Genomic DNA, 17,074 nt, shown 5'->3' with positions numbered 1-17,074 from the left:
CATTTACCCTGGCCCCCTCCGCCTCACAACCAGATAGGAAAACGTCATGCCCTAGATGTAATATCTCAAAGACAGACATGTATCATGGCCTTTGGGCGTGTGCACATATTCAGCCATTCTGGGGGGAGATAACATCCTTATTACAGCAGGTGGGCAGGTTCCATGGGAATTTAGGGCCAATGGAGGTCTTATTCCATATACAACATGATGGAGAATTAGAAGAGACAGAAACGACACATTTAGCTCCCATGGCCCATGCCACACTGATAGTGGCAAAGAGGTGCATACTCCAAAACTGGCTGGTAGCTGAAGTACCGACTCAGAACATGGTGGTCCAGGGGTTGAGGAAACTGTTTTATCTAGACCGCATTGGTATATTACAGAATAAAGACACGCAGAGCAAAAAATTCTTTGAGAAATGGAAGCTTTTCCTCACAAAATATTTCACCAGTGAAGAACGAAGGGACATCATAGATCCGTTTACGGGAACGTCATGGTACTTGATTGAAGATCTTAAGGGCACTTTAGGGGCACTGAAAATATCACGGGAGTAAAGCATATATATCCACTGGGATTTCTTTATTCTTGCGGACCAGCTGCCTGAGTTGGTGAACTGCTTCACGAAGCTCCAATTGTTATGTATGCTCCAATTTCTTATTTGTTCTGTGTATTGTTTAGTTATGTAAGTTAGGCAGATATGCAAAGTTATGTAACAATGTTTACAGGAATACCCGACAGGTGGGGTTAAAGGAAGGGAAGGATAGAGGAGATAGAGGAGATGAAGGAGGGCTGATAGCCCATGGGGAATAACTTCCAAGATCAAACCTAGTTTGCTGGGAAGCATTCACTATCACATGTTCATTTATACATTTTTTGTAATGTTTATTATTATGGCAATGCATTACTGTATGATTTGTGTTTTTTTTGTGTGGTGAAAAAATTCAATAAAAATATGTTTAAAAAAAAAAAATCAATGCTCAACAGACCTTTACAAGAAGCATCAATAGATACCGGTTGTCCTAAAAAGCCAAGGGCCAGCTCTGAGCTTTAGCTAAAAGTCAGTAGTCTGGATTTGGGTAACCCTTTTTGTCAGCTGATTATTAAACTATTACAAAGTGGTGGACTAAACTCAGATATAAATGGCATATCCACAAGAATGTAGATGGAAATGTCTGATAGGTGGGGGTTGCAGAGGTTGGAGAACAGAGATCATCTAAACTCCGTTTCACCAGATCTGATAGGCTGGCAGTGGCCACATAAAGCAATAGACCGAATAGAGAAGTGGCTCTGCAGCTCTCTAAAGTATGAGGGGGTTACTGGAAGAGCAGAGCATATGCGGTCACCTCGCCATTCAGTCCCTGCTTGGATGCAGCTAGTCAGAGGACCCCGTTTCTCCTGATAGGGTGGATCCCAGAGTTGAACGGTGGATATGCCATAAATGTGAAAACCCCTTTGATTAGAAAATGACCAGTCACAAAGGGCAAAATGATCTTTTGTGATCAGACCCATGTATGACAGTATTCAAAAATATCTTCCTAATGCCTGGGGTGTGCACACCGTATGTGGAAAATGTGTAATTAGATAACAAAATAATCTAGTAGCCTCGTCATAATAAGTGTGATATAATATGGAGACAAACAAGTTTTTCTTCCATTATGTGTTTACAGCAGGTTACTGCCATTTACGCTAAAAAGCACCAACGCTAGACAGAGGAAGATAATTTCTGTGACCCGTCCTACAGGAATGCTGCTGTCAGGTGTGGTGAACGTAGGATTTAGTCAGAGACAAAACAACAGCTTCTTCATAAACACCAATATAGAATAGATGTGGCTAGTCAGACTTTCAATGGGCAGCTACTTTATAGTAACATGACATAATAGTTCGTAGTTGTTATTGTATTTGTAGAGTCAAGTCATGGAACGTCTTCCTCTAAAGGCAATTAATTGATAATGACTGGAAATGGTTATTTGCAAATGAATTTCTGAATAACAAACGTTCCAAAGGATCTAGTGTAAACCTGGGCAGCCAGCGAACAATCGCTAGTTTGTAGGGAATTCTGCGTTAACAGAGGGGGGTTCTCTGTTTAGGATTCTCGTCTCTTAACCAAATTGAAGAGCGGTTACAAAGAGCGCCTCTTGCTTTGTAGGACCTGTTGTCCTGCATTACACAGGCAACCCATTGATGTGAATGGGCACTGTGCAATGCTTAATTTCCCCTGTGGTGGCACTGCAGGGAAATTGAACACAAATTGCCAGGTTTCACCACAGAGTAGAGCTGACCGCTAGGGGTCCTAGCAGCTGGACACTTTGTGATCAGTTTATTGTCAAGGGACCCCCCTATCAAGTAGGGATTGTCCAAAGCGGGGAACCTTTAAGCAAACATTCCCCGTTACAAAAAGGAAAAAAAAAAACTGGAAAACAAAGGGCATTTGAGTCAATGGTTATAAAAGTATCAACATTTGTTCACAAGAATATATAAAATATGTTTCGCAAAAAACAGCATCAACAGTGATCCTGCATCACAGTAAGTAACACGCTGAAATCCTGCGTGTTCGGTGTTATTTTGGGACTAAATTTTGATACTTTTATAACCCTTGAGTCGAGTGCCCTTCGTTTTCCAGGGTTTTTTCTGTCCTTTTTGTATATTCATTCTTGGTGGCACCGTACTAATTGTACTGTACTCTGGTGGGTTTTGTGAGATCTTTAGGTTCTTTTTTTCTAATGTATCACCTATATTTTTTTTCCCTAATTAAAACCAGATAATGAAACAATCTTTTTTTCTAATCTGTTTATATTTTTGATTGTAGATTTTTTTTAATTCTATTTTTGGACAGGATTATGGGGGCAGCCGTATTGCCTGAGTTACTATTAACAGCATTTAGAAATATGCTTTACAGCAACCACATGGACCATAGGAACCTGTGTACAGGAGGAAACTCATAGACTTCTATGGGAGTGTTTTCTTGGAATACTCTGTGACCTGTGCAGAGGTCATTATGCAGGGAGAGGGAGGAGGGGAGCTGTGTCCATCACATATTGTCAATGGTGGATCCTGTCCTATTGATATAGGGGTGTTACCTTTCATTGTAATCTTGTCTGTGATGATAATGAGATGACTGCTGAGAAGTGATCTCTATAGAACAGGAAGGACCAGTATATTGTGAAGCTCAGTGGCCAGATTGAAAACTGCAAGATTTTAGGATTATTTTTTAATATAGATAATGACATAGAAAAAGTTTACAAAAATCACTAAAAATTCTTAAAAATATGTTTAACATAAAAACTTTTTTTAAACAATACGTCATTTTCTAATGACACATTGCCTTTATTCATGTACCACACAGGACCATACACAGGAAACCCTCATGAGATAGAGATAGATAAAGGAAAGTATGAAAACACTAGAAATTGATACCAAAGTCTAGTGCTGCAATGTTGTTGTACTACTAACAACCAGGGTGTAGCTATAAGAGGTGCAGAGGTAGCAGTTGCACTCAGGCCCTGGTGCCCCTCTGCCATATAAAAAGATATGTGAGAAGGTTACATTGGTGGATTTCAGGAAAATTTAAGGATACATGAACAAAGGGGTTCATTTTTCTTTGACTTGTAGTAGTAGTAGTTTCTTCAAGTAGTAATATACATCAGTCTTCTTACCTTGTTTAATATGACCCCACATTCCTGCTGCAAGCATTTATGTAAATGTTTAGTTGCATCTGACAACTGATTTGCAAAGCTGAGTAATTCCTTTGTAGTTCCGTATTTGACTGATGATAGGAGTGAAGTTTCTTGTCCACTGAGAAATAGAGAATCAGTCCTCTCCTCATTATCATAAGCTTCTTGACCAAGTGTGACCGTGTTCTTTCCCCCCGCACACACTTCCCCGTCTCGGTAGATGTTTTCCATTATAGTTACCAAATCCGTAACATTTAAATAAGTGAGAAGCAACTCAGCTTCCTCCTTCTGGTCACTGGTGGTGCTCATGAAATCCATTATGGCACTGCTTTCTAAAGCAACACCTAAAAAAAAATGAAATGAGTAACATAAGTAAGGAGGTTAATTTTAAAATAATCCAACAGTTTTTTAATCCAAGTAGTATTTGTAAAACATAAGACTAAATGGAGAGACTTTTGAGTAGGATCTCAAGAAACACTTGAACAACCTACGTAGGATTATCCCATAATGGAATGTTCTTTGGATAACAACATACATGCAAAGATCTTCTGATATGATCAGACTAATAATCATAATTTCAATAAAATAGAGGCACCATGTCATCACGGCCCAGATATGCAACCGTAATTATAATAAAAATTCCCCATGTAAAGCTTGGCCAAAAGCCTGGGCAAAACAGAGTTTGTGCTCAAAATAGTGAATGGGAAGTTCATGAAAATGTCCATCAATCAGAGGAATCCCATCCTCAGTGATTTCAAGAAAACCTGGGTCCCCACTCCTAGGGCATTTCTGCACCTCGGCCTTTCAAACCACCCATCTTGGCTTTTGGTCAACTCTGGGGGGCCACCTTAAACCTCCGGCGTCCCCTGAATCCTTACGACCTACTACTGAGTGTAGATCCATTTTGCACAATCGTCTTTTGACCACCCATAAGAATACATAGGCCCACAAACAACATCATGCATTAATTCACCAATATATTTTAATGTATTTCCCAGAAATGAGAATCGTATACTCTGTTCTTGAACTTTTGCAGTTCATGAGTTTTGATGAATGGAAAACCACAACAGAAAAAGTGCAGAAACTGCACAAAGAGGGATAGGTTAGGCAGATCTTACAGGATTACACCCTACCCTCCAATTTCCTGGCCACAGCTACAAAAATGTCATGCCCTTCTTATGACTAGAATAGTATTGTGTCATATACATAGTGCTAAAATAAACTGCAATAAATTACACATTTGGGTGGCAATGACAGGAGACGCCAAGAAACAGGAAAAGTTAATTTATTCTTCCCTTTAATGGTGCATCAACAGCAACATGGCCAGAGGCACCGTCACGAACTGCAAAAGGTGCTCCACCCTGCACGGGTCAGAAACCCAAATAACAACCGGATCAAAATTTGCTCAAATAGATAATTGAATTAATTATTTTATTAACAGCAACAATGATTAGCAACTGAAAATATGTTTTTTCATTCAATTTTAATTTTGTGGTATCTATGGCTAGCTTAACATTTGTCAATAATTTGAAGTACCAATGGTGTAGCTTAGACCCCAGTGCCTCTGGGCCCCTTCAGGCATCAGGGCCCGGGTGCAGCTTCTACATCTGCAGCCCCTATAGCTACACCCCATGCAGTACATACATTATCGCTTATGAAATAACCACATTAATATCAAATATTCCATATAAATATCTCTAAGCTTTATCCAGCATTACCGTGTTATGTAATAATCGACATTTCTTTCGATAGCTGTCATAGTTCTAATACATGGATGACACAATGCAGCTAATAGCCCCGGAGGCACTGGTCTCGCGTGTTATATAGAACTGGCCCTACCCAATAAAACGTAGCTTCCTATTATTGGCAGTGTGTTACAGATGGGAAACAATGACTATTCTTAGATTTTTTTAAATGTGACACAGCTGCTTGTTCCTCTTGTTTTATTTCCCCTCTAATTTGCATTTCCAGGACCAACATACAATGAAACCGATGTGTTAATACAGGTTCATTTATCTGAGCGTTCTGCAACTTGTGGCTTTATGTGTTGTGAAAGGCATGCCCGGAGTTGTAGCTACCGTACACAATATTCAGAGAGCCACCGGATGTAGATAATGCTTCTATATGTAACTGTGTAATCTGAATTCCTCCATATCACGTCATCAATGGGGTGTCTTTACATGGGCAGAAACAAGCCCCGTAAACAAGCGCCGATTGACAATAACAGCATGTCGTACGGCAGTTGTTTGATCCAATTACATGGAGCAATGATCGGGAGTATGGGGACGAACAATCATTAATACGATCGTTCCTCCCTACGCAGTTTGCATATTCTCTGCAGCAAATGCCCTGTTTAGACAGAGAGCTGTGCTGCCGACAAACCATCATTTTTGTTTGCTCGTTTGTCGGCTGCTTGCCCACTTATGGGTTGTGTCACGGTAATTGCTGTGCGGCAGAGAACCGCATGGCAAAAACTGCACATGGTTTACCGCAAATTGCTGCGGTTTCGCTAAAAGTACAAGTGAAGTACATAGAAACCATGTGCTTCACTCGTACTTGCGGCGAAACTGTGGTAAACCGCGCACATTTCTTTGTCACACTTCTCAGGTACGTGACAACCACCACAGCACAACTAGTACGGGTAATGATTGAGAATGAGCATACGTGCGAGCGCTCATTCAGCGGATTATCTGCCGTGTAAAAGGGCCTTAATAAATAGCAGGGTGACCTGAGTTTTGACCTCTGAAAAAAGACCACAAGACAATTTCTGTGCAAACATTGCAATGTGACTTAAGAAAAAAAACATTTTTTTCCATATCCAAATAAGGCAAAATAACTGCGACCGGTTTACAGGAAAACTAAAGCACAGTTATATTCAATCCATTATGAAAAGAAGTTTCCCAGCATTCAGCTCTGTGAATGGAAAAGTCCCCTTGTTTTATAACACTTGTATTAATATATATCCAGAATTTCCCCAGCAATTAACATAAGGTGCCAAAATCTGGTGGTGTTAAATATGAGCGTCCATAGTATGTTCTTTATGTTGGAATCTGACCTATGATAACCGCTATTGCCATCCTGTGCGCCTTGTCATCATCCTGTGCTGCCCTTCGCCACAAGTTGCCGTCATGTGCCGCCGCCATCACCACGCATTGCTTTCCTGTGCTCCCTGTCACCATCCATATCTATCATGTGCTTCATCTTTGTCATCCTGAGCCGTCTGTAACCCACCACACAGAGCAATCTTTTGGGCCCCAGCACCCCACATTGCTAACTGACTCTACGAGAGTTAATAAAGTGTTAATAGAATCTATGAGAATATTATTTGTAGCTTATACTATAAACGGACACCTGCTTTAACATATTAAGAGTCATCTTCAAATTAGGGCACAATGTGTATGACAATGAAATATAGGTCAGTAAGTGATCTGTGGCTGTTTCATTGGAGTCCTACCAGTAATCAGTCGTCACTTCCGCTCATCCAGTCCTCTAACCACTTTTTTTGTAAACATGTTTATTTCTCCGTATTGCATAACGTAAACCATTGTGAGATGAGAAAGTGGTATAAAACTGTGAAATTCACAGAAAGCTGTCAAGCAGTGGAAATTCATGCATAGGATCCTTAAAGTTAAGCTCTGCCTTGGAGTCAATCTAACTATATTAAAGGGGCTGTCCAGTACTGAACAACTGATGATCTATCCAGCGGACAGGTCATCAGTACTATTAGAGTTACTCCCTCTAGTAGCGGGAACCATTCTCATAATAGGGCAGGGAATGCAAATTTCCTGTTTCCTGCTTCATAAAACGAATTATATTCCCGTACTGAGGCCCTGATGTGTTATCGGAATCACATCCACGGGTAAAGGGAGCGCTGCAATTAATTATATTGTATTATAGAATTGTTCATAATGTTATTTCCTTACTGCTGCGAGGGATTGGACTTTGAGGGTCACTACCATGGTTGCCATGAAGGCAATAATGTTGATACTGGCATCAGGGGTCCTAGAAAATGTGTCCAAAAAAGAGGCTGACGCTTGCCTGTCAGATTCTATCCACCGCCCACCAGTCACTGCAAGTGAAACTGCACAAGGCCCAAGTAAAAGTGGCCATACACATTAGATGGTCAGCCGAACCTGGGACCGACCAACCATCTAATGTGTATGGCGGTGTCCCGACTCTCCCCTGACTGCAGATATTGGGGGTGCAAAGGGTCGGGCGTGTTGAATTCTAACATGCTCGATTTTTTGTTTGCAAGTAGATAGGTTACTGCCAAAAGAGTTGGGCAGCAGCTTCAGGCATCATGCACACAAACGTTTTCGTTTTGCGTACCACAAAACATGGAACCTAATGGTTTCCGTGTGCTGTGATTTTGTTTGTGAACCCATACAATAGAATGGGTGAGACGGACCACAAATACGGACAAGACTAGGACAAGTTCTATCATTCGTGAAACGAACAACTGGATCTGCAACAAAAACGGATGTGTGCATGGCCCCATAGAAATGAATGGTTCAGTATGTTATCTGCAAAAAAAAACCAAAACAGATGGAGACCTTCTCCTGATTAAAGACACATGCCCGCTCGGCCAAGTGTGCACGTGTATGGTGGGGTCTGGAGGAATAGTTGTTGGCCGAACGAGCTTTTGGCCGACAACTATCTGAAAAGTATGGCCAGCTTAAAGAGGCTCTGTCACCAGATTTTGCAACCCCTATCTGCTATTGCAGCAGATAGGCGCTGCAATGTAGATTACAGTAACGTTTTTATTTTTTAAAAACGATCATTTTTGGCCAAGTTATGACCATTTTTGTAGTTATGCAAATGAGGCTTGCAAAAGTCCAAGTGGGTGTGTTTAAAAGTAAAAGTCCAAGTGGGCGTGTATTGTGTGTGTACATCGGGGCGTTTTTAATACTTTTACTAGCTGGGCGCTCTGATGAGAAGTATCATCCACTTCTCTTCAGAACGCCCAGCTTCTGGCAGTGCAGATCTGTGACGTCACTCACAGGTCCTGCATCGTGTCGGACACATCGGCACCAGAGGCTTCAGTTGATTCTGCAGCAGCATCGGCGTTAGCAGGTAAGTCGATGTAGCTACTTACCTGCAAACGCCGATGCTGCTGCAGAATCATCTGTAGCCTCTGGTGCCGATGTGTCCTCGCTCGTCTGACACGATGCAGGACCTGTGAGTGACGACACAGCGTGATCTCTCGAGAACACGCTGTGTCTGCACTGCCAGAAGCTGGGCGTTCTGAAGAGAAGTGGATGATACTTCTCATCAGAACGGCCAGCTAGTAAAAGTATTAAAAACGCCCCGATGTACGCACATAATACACGCCCACTTGGACTTTTACTTTTAAACACACCCACTTGGACTTTTGCAAGCCTCATTTGCATAACTACAAAAATGGTCATAACTTGGCCAAAAATGCTCGTTTTTTAAAAATAAAAACGTTACTGTAATCTACATTGCAGCGCCGATCTGCTGCAATAGCAGATAGGGGTTGCAAAATCTGGTGACAGAGCCTCTTTAAGTGTTACTCCAAAAATATGGTTTAGGCCAAAAAAGGATGCATAAAAATATTATGCACATTCCATGACAAAACCTGTGGATTCCTGTATGGTGGTATGTGACCTCAGGATCTTTAGGCTGCATAACAATCATGATATTCCGCCATACAGCCTCCTCCAGGTTCCCCTACTTACTTACTTACTTGAATAGATAACATCTGGATGCAATATTTTGGGCTTTCAAAAACAACAAAAATACAGCTAAAAAGGCACTTAATTCTGTGTGTGAATTCGACCTAGAACTGTATACCACTATTTTATCTGATGCCAACAGTTATGATCCCATATAATAAATTGTGACCATTTTCTTACAGCAAAAACACACATTACTCATCTGAAGGTCGAGAGGGAAAGTCCCACTCTGTAGGGAAAAAACAAGTCTGGTTATTTCCCTCACTGGACACTGGTTCACTCACAAGTTATTGAATTTTTGAAAATCTTTTCTTCTTTCTCATATTTCACATGTTTTAATAGTTTAAATGCAATACAAATTAATAGCAAAGTAAAATATTGCACCTGTGGTCACTACCTCCTTCTACATCAACTGAGAACATGAATGGTTTATGTGACACTACATCATTGGTATGTATTTGTTCTGCTGTTACTATTGACCAGTAATAAAACAACAGAGCCACGGGATATATTATGTGTGATTCATCCATATCTCGCAAGGAAGGACAACTTCAGCCAGGAATCCCAAAAATGCTGCCAGCCATATACTAGTATAGTCACTGCATGGGGGATGTTCTTCCACACAGCAGCCAAATGGGATCAGACTTCATAATGTATTAGAGAAATGTGATCTGTGCTACAAACAACATAATATGTGGAGATGGACGAACACTGCCCAGAATAGAACTCCGTGTAGCAGTGCCAAGAACGTTTACGGCGTTTCCTAGGAAACCGACCTCCCTAGAGTCAGTGGGTTACCCACCAGAGGTTGTACATTCACCTCCCTTGTTTTATGGCTGCTTCACTAGGACAACTACAATCAGTTTCAACCTGGTTTAGTTTGTAACAATGTTGCAGTTTATTTATTATGAATGAATTATTTATTTATTATTAATGTTTGCACGTTAAATAAAAGTAAATATAAAGATACCCCTTGCACGCAATAATGATTCGTTTTTTAAACTGACCCTCAATTGTTTTCCATAGAGAATAAGGGCGACGTAGGTTCCAGAGGCCTCTTGCCTACATAGAAATTACGTGCATGTTCATCTGTGCCAAACGTGCAGATGCAGCAGAGCTGACACTATCTATTGGCATGATGTGTCAACTGTTTTCCATAGCACTGCAGATTAATCTTCTACATCATTTTAACTCCGAGGTGATATAATGCACAAAAGAAACAATTCAATGACAAATTCAGCTCTGCTACATCAACTTCAGCTCTGCAACAACTCTCCTAGTTTTGGTACAGTTCTGATAGATCTATACAAATTCAGCTCTGCTACTGGAAGATCCAGAGCGATAACTACTGGGCAACACACTATTGGCCTGCAGTTTTAGAATGTTTTAGTATACGGCTTGTCCACACGTAGAGGAATTGCTGCGTATTTTCCGGAATAGCGGACGGAAAATACGCAGAAAAAGTCAGTAGCAGCAAAGTGGGTGAGATCTTTCGTACCGCAGCATGTCAATTCCTGAATTGTGGACTGAATTGCTGCGTTTTTCAGAGGAGATGTCACCATCTGCCAACATTGAGAAAAACGCCGCAAAATCCGCACCGTTTTCTGCAGTAAAAAACACAGGAGATGGTGCGTTTTGGACAAGCCCTGTCTTCAAGGCTGGATTCGCACACAGCGTTTTGCTGCGTTTTTCATGTTGTGTTTGTTGTTCTTTTTTTAGGTAAATAATGTTGATATCACTTTAAAGATTATATGATTTATAGAAAATGCTACATACAAAAGGGTTTTGGTTTGTGGAGTTTTTTTTTCAAAACGCAGCATGCTCTAGGTATGGCGTTGTTTTCTGAAGTTTTTTCCCTATAGCCTTCTCTGCAGGATTCAAAAAATGGCAGGAAAAGCGCATGTAAATACACCAGACAAAAAAAACCTTATGATTAGGCCTCCACACACACCTTTTTATGGCGATTTTGATAGCGTTTTTGCTTATATGTTTTACTACCTGCGTTTTGTTTAGGTGGCATTTTTCACATTGTTAATGTTGGGATTTAAAGATCATGTTATGCAAAGATTCCTCTTTACAACACATGCTTTTTTTTCCTGACAAAAAGCCCTTAAAAATGCTGTAAAAAAAAAAAAACATACCAAAACCCGTTGACACTTGGAGAAAATACATAGAAAAAAAACTACATAGAGGTCTGACGGACAAAAACACCACTAAATGATGCAAAAAAACAAAAACAAAGCAAAGCTTTTGAAAAACGCCACTGACCCAAAAAGTTCAAAATAAAAAAAATGGCAACTTAAAAAACTCCATGTTTGTAGGGTGTTTTATATTTCCCAATTGGCTTCAGGCTTAACACCTGGCGGCAGCATTTTTTTGCCACAAAAACATGGCAAATATCGACACTAGAAACGCTGCGTGTGAATCCACCTCTACGTGCGTTTTTCATGCAGTTTAAGATGCCAGACAAATACGTTGTGTGAATGAGGCCTAAACTGTTCTTCCAGTCGTATTCTAACATGTGAACTGACATTGGGCATGAAGAGACGCTCCTGCGCGCTGGGCGGTACAGTTGCTGTGCCCGTAGAGTATCGTGTACGGATACTATTAATTACAGTAGCACACTTTTAATGTCAAAATGGAAAAAAAATGACATGGGCATGTAGAGTGGTTCTATAGGCTGTGGAACTGCAAGGCCCAGCATGTCCTCTTAATTTGGGGATGCCTATCGCACCCATAGCAAATGGGTTGCAGTCTGAAAGGGGTATTCTAATTTCAGGAAATAAATGTTATTCTTTGTATTGTGAAGTTATAAAATTTTCCCATCTACTTTCTGTATCAATTCCTCATCAATTTCAAGATCTCTGCTTGCAGGTGCACGTCTAGTTAGAACATCTATTTACAAGTTGCGGTCACATTGCTGCAAAAATCGTGACATGACCACAACGTGTAAATAGACTCCCCGTAATGTTACTCTAACCAGTCCTGCACCGGTGTGTCCATCACCTTGACCAGGACTGATTTGTATCCTCTGGAAGTAAACAATAAAGATTCCTATTGAATGTCAGCAAGCAGAGATCTTGAAAACCGTATATTGCAAACTCGTAAAACTTTTCATTATACCAATGAAACCGGAATACCCCTTTATGCACAATTCAATATGAGCAACTCAATGCATTTCTATGGGCTGTGAAGTCACGATGCAATAGTATGTACGCGAAGACGTGCCGCAAGACTTGTTGTCTAGCCGCAGCTTTGTACGCAGGGGAAGCAGTAGAATAATAGAAAATATTGAAAACAGAAATAAGAGAAAAAAGAAGGAGAGCGGACGCTAGTAGTAGCAGCTGATCTCTGTCCCTCAGAGCTTACAATCTAGTGCAGATGAGGGGAGTAGTGTAATAGTTTGTACTAAAGAGAGCTACAGTGACATCTATCACATATATAGTATAAATATTAATGTCTATATACGGACGCTTACCTTTACACTCCATATGGGCCAGCATGGCTAGGACAATATAGGTCACTTGCTGTCCATAGTCAGGCCAGGACTGCCCATGTATACAGTCCCCATGTTCTGTAATGAGTGTTGTTCCCTGCCTAGGCTGCAGCTCAATGCTGGAAAGTCCAGGCAGGAAGTTTTTCTCAAGAAGCAAGCAGTGCTCTTTCAGGAAATGATGAGAGCGAAACACGAGAACTTAACCCTTACAACACCTCTGAGCGTGGAAAGACACTGAGGAAGATCTTCACTCAACAGTGACAAAATAGAAAGTCATGTCAGGGCCACCCAGAGGAAATCCCCTGTCTAGAGAGACACCCTGGGGAGGGCTCATAGTATTTGCATATTAGGGACGCCATGAAAAAAGGAAACTTACTTCAAAGGAAAAGTTTTTTCCAATGAGCCTATGATATCAGAATGATATTAATATGGAGTAATGACCTGATACTGCTGAACGTGACGGAATCGTTCGCTTTTATTTTCTTTTTATAGGATTATAATGTAACGGATGTTGTTTCAGCTACTGGGAAAATAATCCTTTTATCTGGGCATTGTATCTAGTAAACTAGTGGTTAACCCTGAGCACACATTTTCTACAGAGATAACAGAGATCTTGCATCATTTCCAAGATTTTTGGCCCTTAATAGAGAAAACTGCAATACGAGGGAGGGTGCGGGGGCCATGGCAAGATGAAAACTGCAGATTGTGATCAATTTAAAGGTTTAGTACAACTAAATACTATTTGATTTATGGGATGATGATAATATTACAATTAAATTCCTGTATCCGGCTTCTGACCCAAGAGGTGCCAGATTATCTGACGTTCTGGATTATCGAATGGCAGGGGTAGACTGGCTATCTGAGAATTTGGGCAGCACCCAAGGGTCCATGGTCAAAAGAAGCCCACAGCCCCTGAGTCAGATGCATCAATGGGACCTGAAATATTCCAGATTAACAGATGCTCTGTATTATTGGATAGCAGGAGTGGTGAGAGTCTGTGATTGGCTGTCCAAATTCTCTTGGCTGCTCAAATTAAATTGGCTGCTCAAATGCTGCCCAAATTCTCAAATAGCCAGTCTACCCCTGCCATTCAATAATCCAGAACATCTGATAATCTGGCACCTCTTTGATCAGAAACCGGACACAGGAATTTAATCAAAGAGGTGCCAGATTATCAGATGTTCTGGATTATCGAATGGCAGGGGTAGACTGGCTATTTGAGAATTTGGGCAGCACCCAAGAGTGTTCAATGGTCAAAAGAAGCCCACAGCCCCTGACTCAGATGCATCAATGGGACCTGAAATATTCCAGATGATCAGAGGTTCTGGATTATTGGATAGCAGGAGTGGTGAGAGCCTGTTATTGGCTGCAGCGGTCACATGGGATGAAACAGCAGCGATTACAAAAATACAATTGACATGCTGCAGATTAAAATAAAAGGCACTGCTGGTCAATTTCTGAGTGATTTGTTCAAATCTCATCCGATCAGCTATTGATGGCCTTTTTAGGGACTGGAAAACCCCTTTAAATACAAGTCATAAAACATAAAAAAATACATACAGTAGAGTCCATAAATATTTGGATAGTGCCATCATTTTCATAATTTTGCCTCTGTACACCACCACAATGAATCTGAAATAAAGCAATGATGTGATTAAAGTGTAGGAACTCCAGCCGTTTTTGACATAGTTCCTTCATTTTCACAATCTCAAAAATAATTGGACAAACTAACATAATTATAAATATAAGGATTCATTTTAATACTTGGATGCAAATCTTTTGTAGTAAATTACTGCCTAAAGTCTGGAACCTATGAACTACACCTAAGGCCTTAGGGCGGGTTCACACATGGCGGAATTTCACTTAAATTCCGCTGCGGACACTCCGCAGCGTTAATCCGCAGCGGAGCCGTTTCTCCATTGACTTTCACTTTAATTTAGCAGTGTTAGTTTACACGATGCGTACAATTCCGCTGCGGAGCATAGGCTGCGGAGCGGAATTTGGTGTCCGCAGCATGCTCTGTCTGTTGCGGAGCAGTGGCGGACTCATGGCGGAATTTCTCCATTGACTTCAATGGAGATTCAAAGTTCCGCAATGAAGTCCGCAGCTGTCATGCACATGTCATGTGTGCTGCGGATGCGTCTTGCTTTTTTAACTTGACATTTCTTCATTCTGGCTGGACCTATGTATTTCTAGGTCTACAGCCAGACTGAGGAAGTCAATGGGGCTCCCGTAATGACGGGAGCGTTGCTAGGAGACGTCAGTAAATAGTCACTGTCCAGGGTGCTGAAAGAGTTAAGCGATCGGCAGTAACTGTTTCTGCACCCGGGACAGTGACTACCGATCCCAATATACATGTATCTGTAAAAAAAAATGAAGTTCGTACTTACCGAGAACTCCCTGTTTCTGTCTCCAGTCCGGCCTCCCAGGATGACGTTTCAGTGTAAGTGACGGCTGCAGCCAATCACAGGCCAAGCACAGGCTGCAGCGGTCACATGGACTGGCGCGTCATCCAGGGAGGTCGGGCTGGATGCCGAAGGAGGGACGCGTCATAAAGACAACGGGCGGTAATTATGAATTTCTTTTACTTTCACTAGGGAAAGTGCTGTCCCTTCTCTCTATCCTGCACTGATAGGGAGAAGGGAAGCACTTTTCCCGCAGTCCGCAGCAGCTAGTCCGCATCAATTTTCTGCACATTTTGTGCAGATCCGCAGCCGTAATCCGCAACCCGGATTAGGTGCGGCATTGATGCGGACAGTTGCGGAGGAATTCCGCCATGTGTGGTCATGCCCTTATTCACACGAACGCTGAAAACAACGGCTGTCACACGGACCCAGGGCCGCCATCAGGGGGGTATTAGGGGTACTGATGTGAGGGGCCCGGCCAAACCTAATTGAAAGGGGGGCCCGTCAACTGCCGCGACTTGCCTTTGGTAGAAAATAACAGGCCCCTGCAATGGGGCCCGTTTTTTTCACCAAAAGAATGTCGTGAGCTGCGGGCCCTCCTCTCGTCATGGGGGCCGTCAAACACCGCCCGCCCGCGCGTGGGACCGATTGCGCGCACCCGCAAACTCCCGCGCGTACGCACTTCCTTAAAGAATTTTGAGGCAGATTTTGACCTGCCCACACTATCTTGTCGCGTTTTTTTTGCTGCGTTTTTTGCCCGCGGCGATTGAGGACAGCAGACAAAAAACGCAGCGAAAAATGCATTTTCTGCCTCCCATTGATTTCGATGGGAGGTCAGAGGCGGAACAGCGGCAAGAAAGGACGTGCTGCTTTTTCTTTTTTCCGCGACTGGCTCCCATTGATTTCAGATTAAATCAATGGGAGGCGGTTTTGGAAGTTTTTTGGTGCTGATTCTGACGCAGTGTCCGAGTCAATATCAAGGCCCAAAAACTCTGTGAACTGGGCCTTATTGTTAGGGCTTACTCAGACGAACGTGTAATACATCCGTGCAACGCGCGTGATTTTCACGCGCCTCGCACGGACCTATGTTACTCTATGGGGCCGTGCAGACTGTCAGTGATTTTCACGCAGAGTGTGTCCGCTGCGTAAAACTCACAACATGTCCTATATTTGTGCATTGTTCGCGCATCACGCACCCATTGAAGTCAATGGGTGCGTGAAAATCCCGCCCAGCACTTCCGCAGCAGTATAAACTATGAATGAAAACAGAAAAGCACCGCGTGCTACAAACATACAAACAGAGTGTCATAATGATGGCGGCTGCGCGAAAATCACGCAACCGCGCATCATACGCTGCTGACACACGGAGCTGTTATGGACCATTTGCATGCGCAAAACGCCACATTTTTTGTGCGCGCAAAAAGCACACGCTTGTGTAAATCCAGCCTTAGGGTAGGAACACACTAGGCATGAACACTGCAGATTTTATGCAACACATTTTGTTGTGGAAAATCCGCAGCGTATAACAGTCGCAGCAGAGAGGATGAGATTTGAACAAATCTCATTCACACGCTGCAAAAAAAATGAACATGCAGTGTGGCTTTTGGCTTTTTAAGCCGCAGCATGTCAATGTATTCTGTGGGATCGCTGCTCCTCTGTTGCGGAAATGCTGCGGTTCTGCCGCAAAAATCACAAATGAGAAAAAAAAAGGTACTTTTCTAAATTTATAAAAAAAGTTTAGACTTACCGCAGCCGTAGTCCTGGTGACGCGATCCTCTATTCTTAGCGCAGCCCGGCCTCCTGTGA

At 42.1% G+C, this 17,074-nt stretch overlaps 1 protein-coding gene across 2 annotated transcripts in view; it reads right to left on the bottom strand.

Annotated features, from left to right (window-relative positions):
- MAP3K8 (mitogen-activated protein kinase kinase kinase 8) overlaps positions 1-14,496 on the bottom strand; it is a 34,236-nt gene extending 19,740 nt beyond the window's left edge. The window contains exons 1-2 of one of the 2 annotated variants that reach the window (XM_075828712.1): positions 14,424-14,496; positions 3,654-4,015 (exon numbers count right to left, since the gene is read on the bottom strand). In XM_075828712.1, coding sequence (XP_075684827.1) covers positions 3,654-3,989 — 336 coding nt within the window. In that variant the 5' untranslated portion in view covers positions 3,990-4,015; positions 14,424-14,496. Of the gene's footprint in view, positions 1-3,653; positions 4,016-12,845; positions 13,080-14,423 lie in introns of those variants that run through there. The other variant, XM_075828711.1, reaches the window with a different exon arrangement.
- Positions 14,497-17,074: the final 2,578 nt, after the last annotated feature.

Source organism: Rhinoderma darwinii, chromosome 5, assembly GCF_050947455.1.
Source record: "Rhinoderma darwinii isolate aRhiDar2 chromosome 5, aRhiDar2.hap1, whole genome shotgun sequence".
In the NCBI taxonomy this organism is placed as follows: Eukaryota; Metazoa; Chordata; class Amphibia; order Anura; family Rhinodermatidae; genus Rhinoderma; species Rhinoderma darwinii.
The sequence above is the reverse complement of the archived record's forward strand: the minus strand, read 5'-3'. Positions and strand labels throughout refer to the sequence as shown.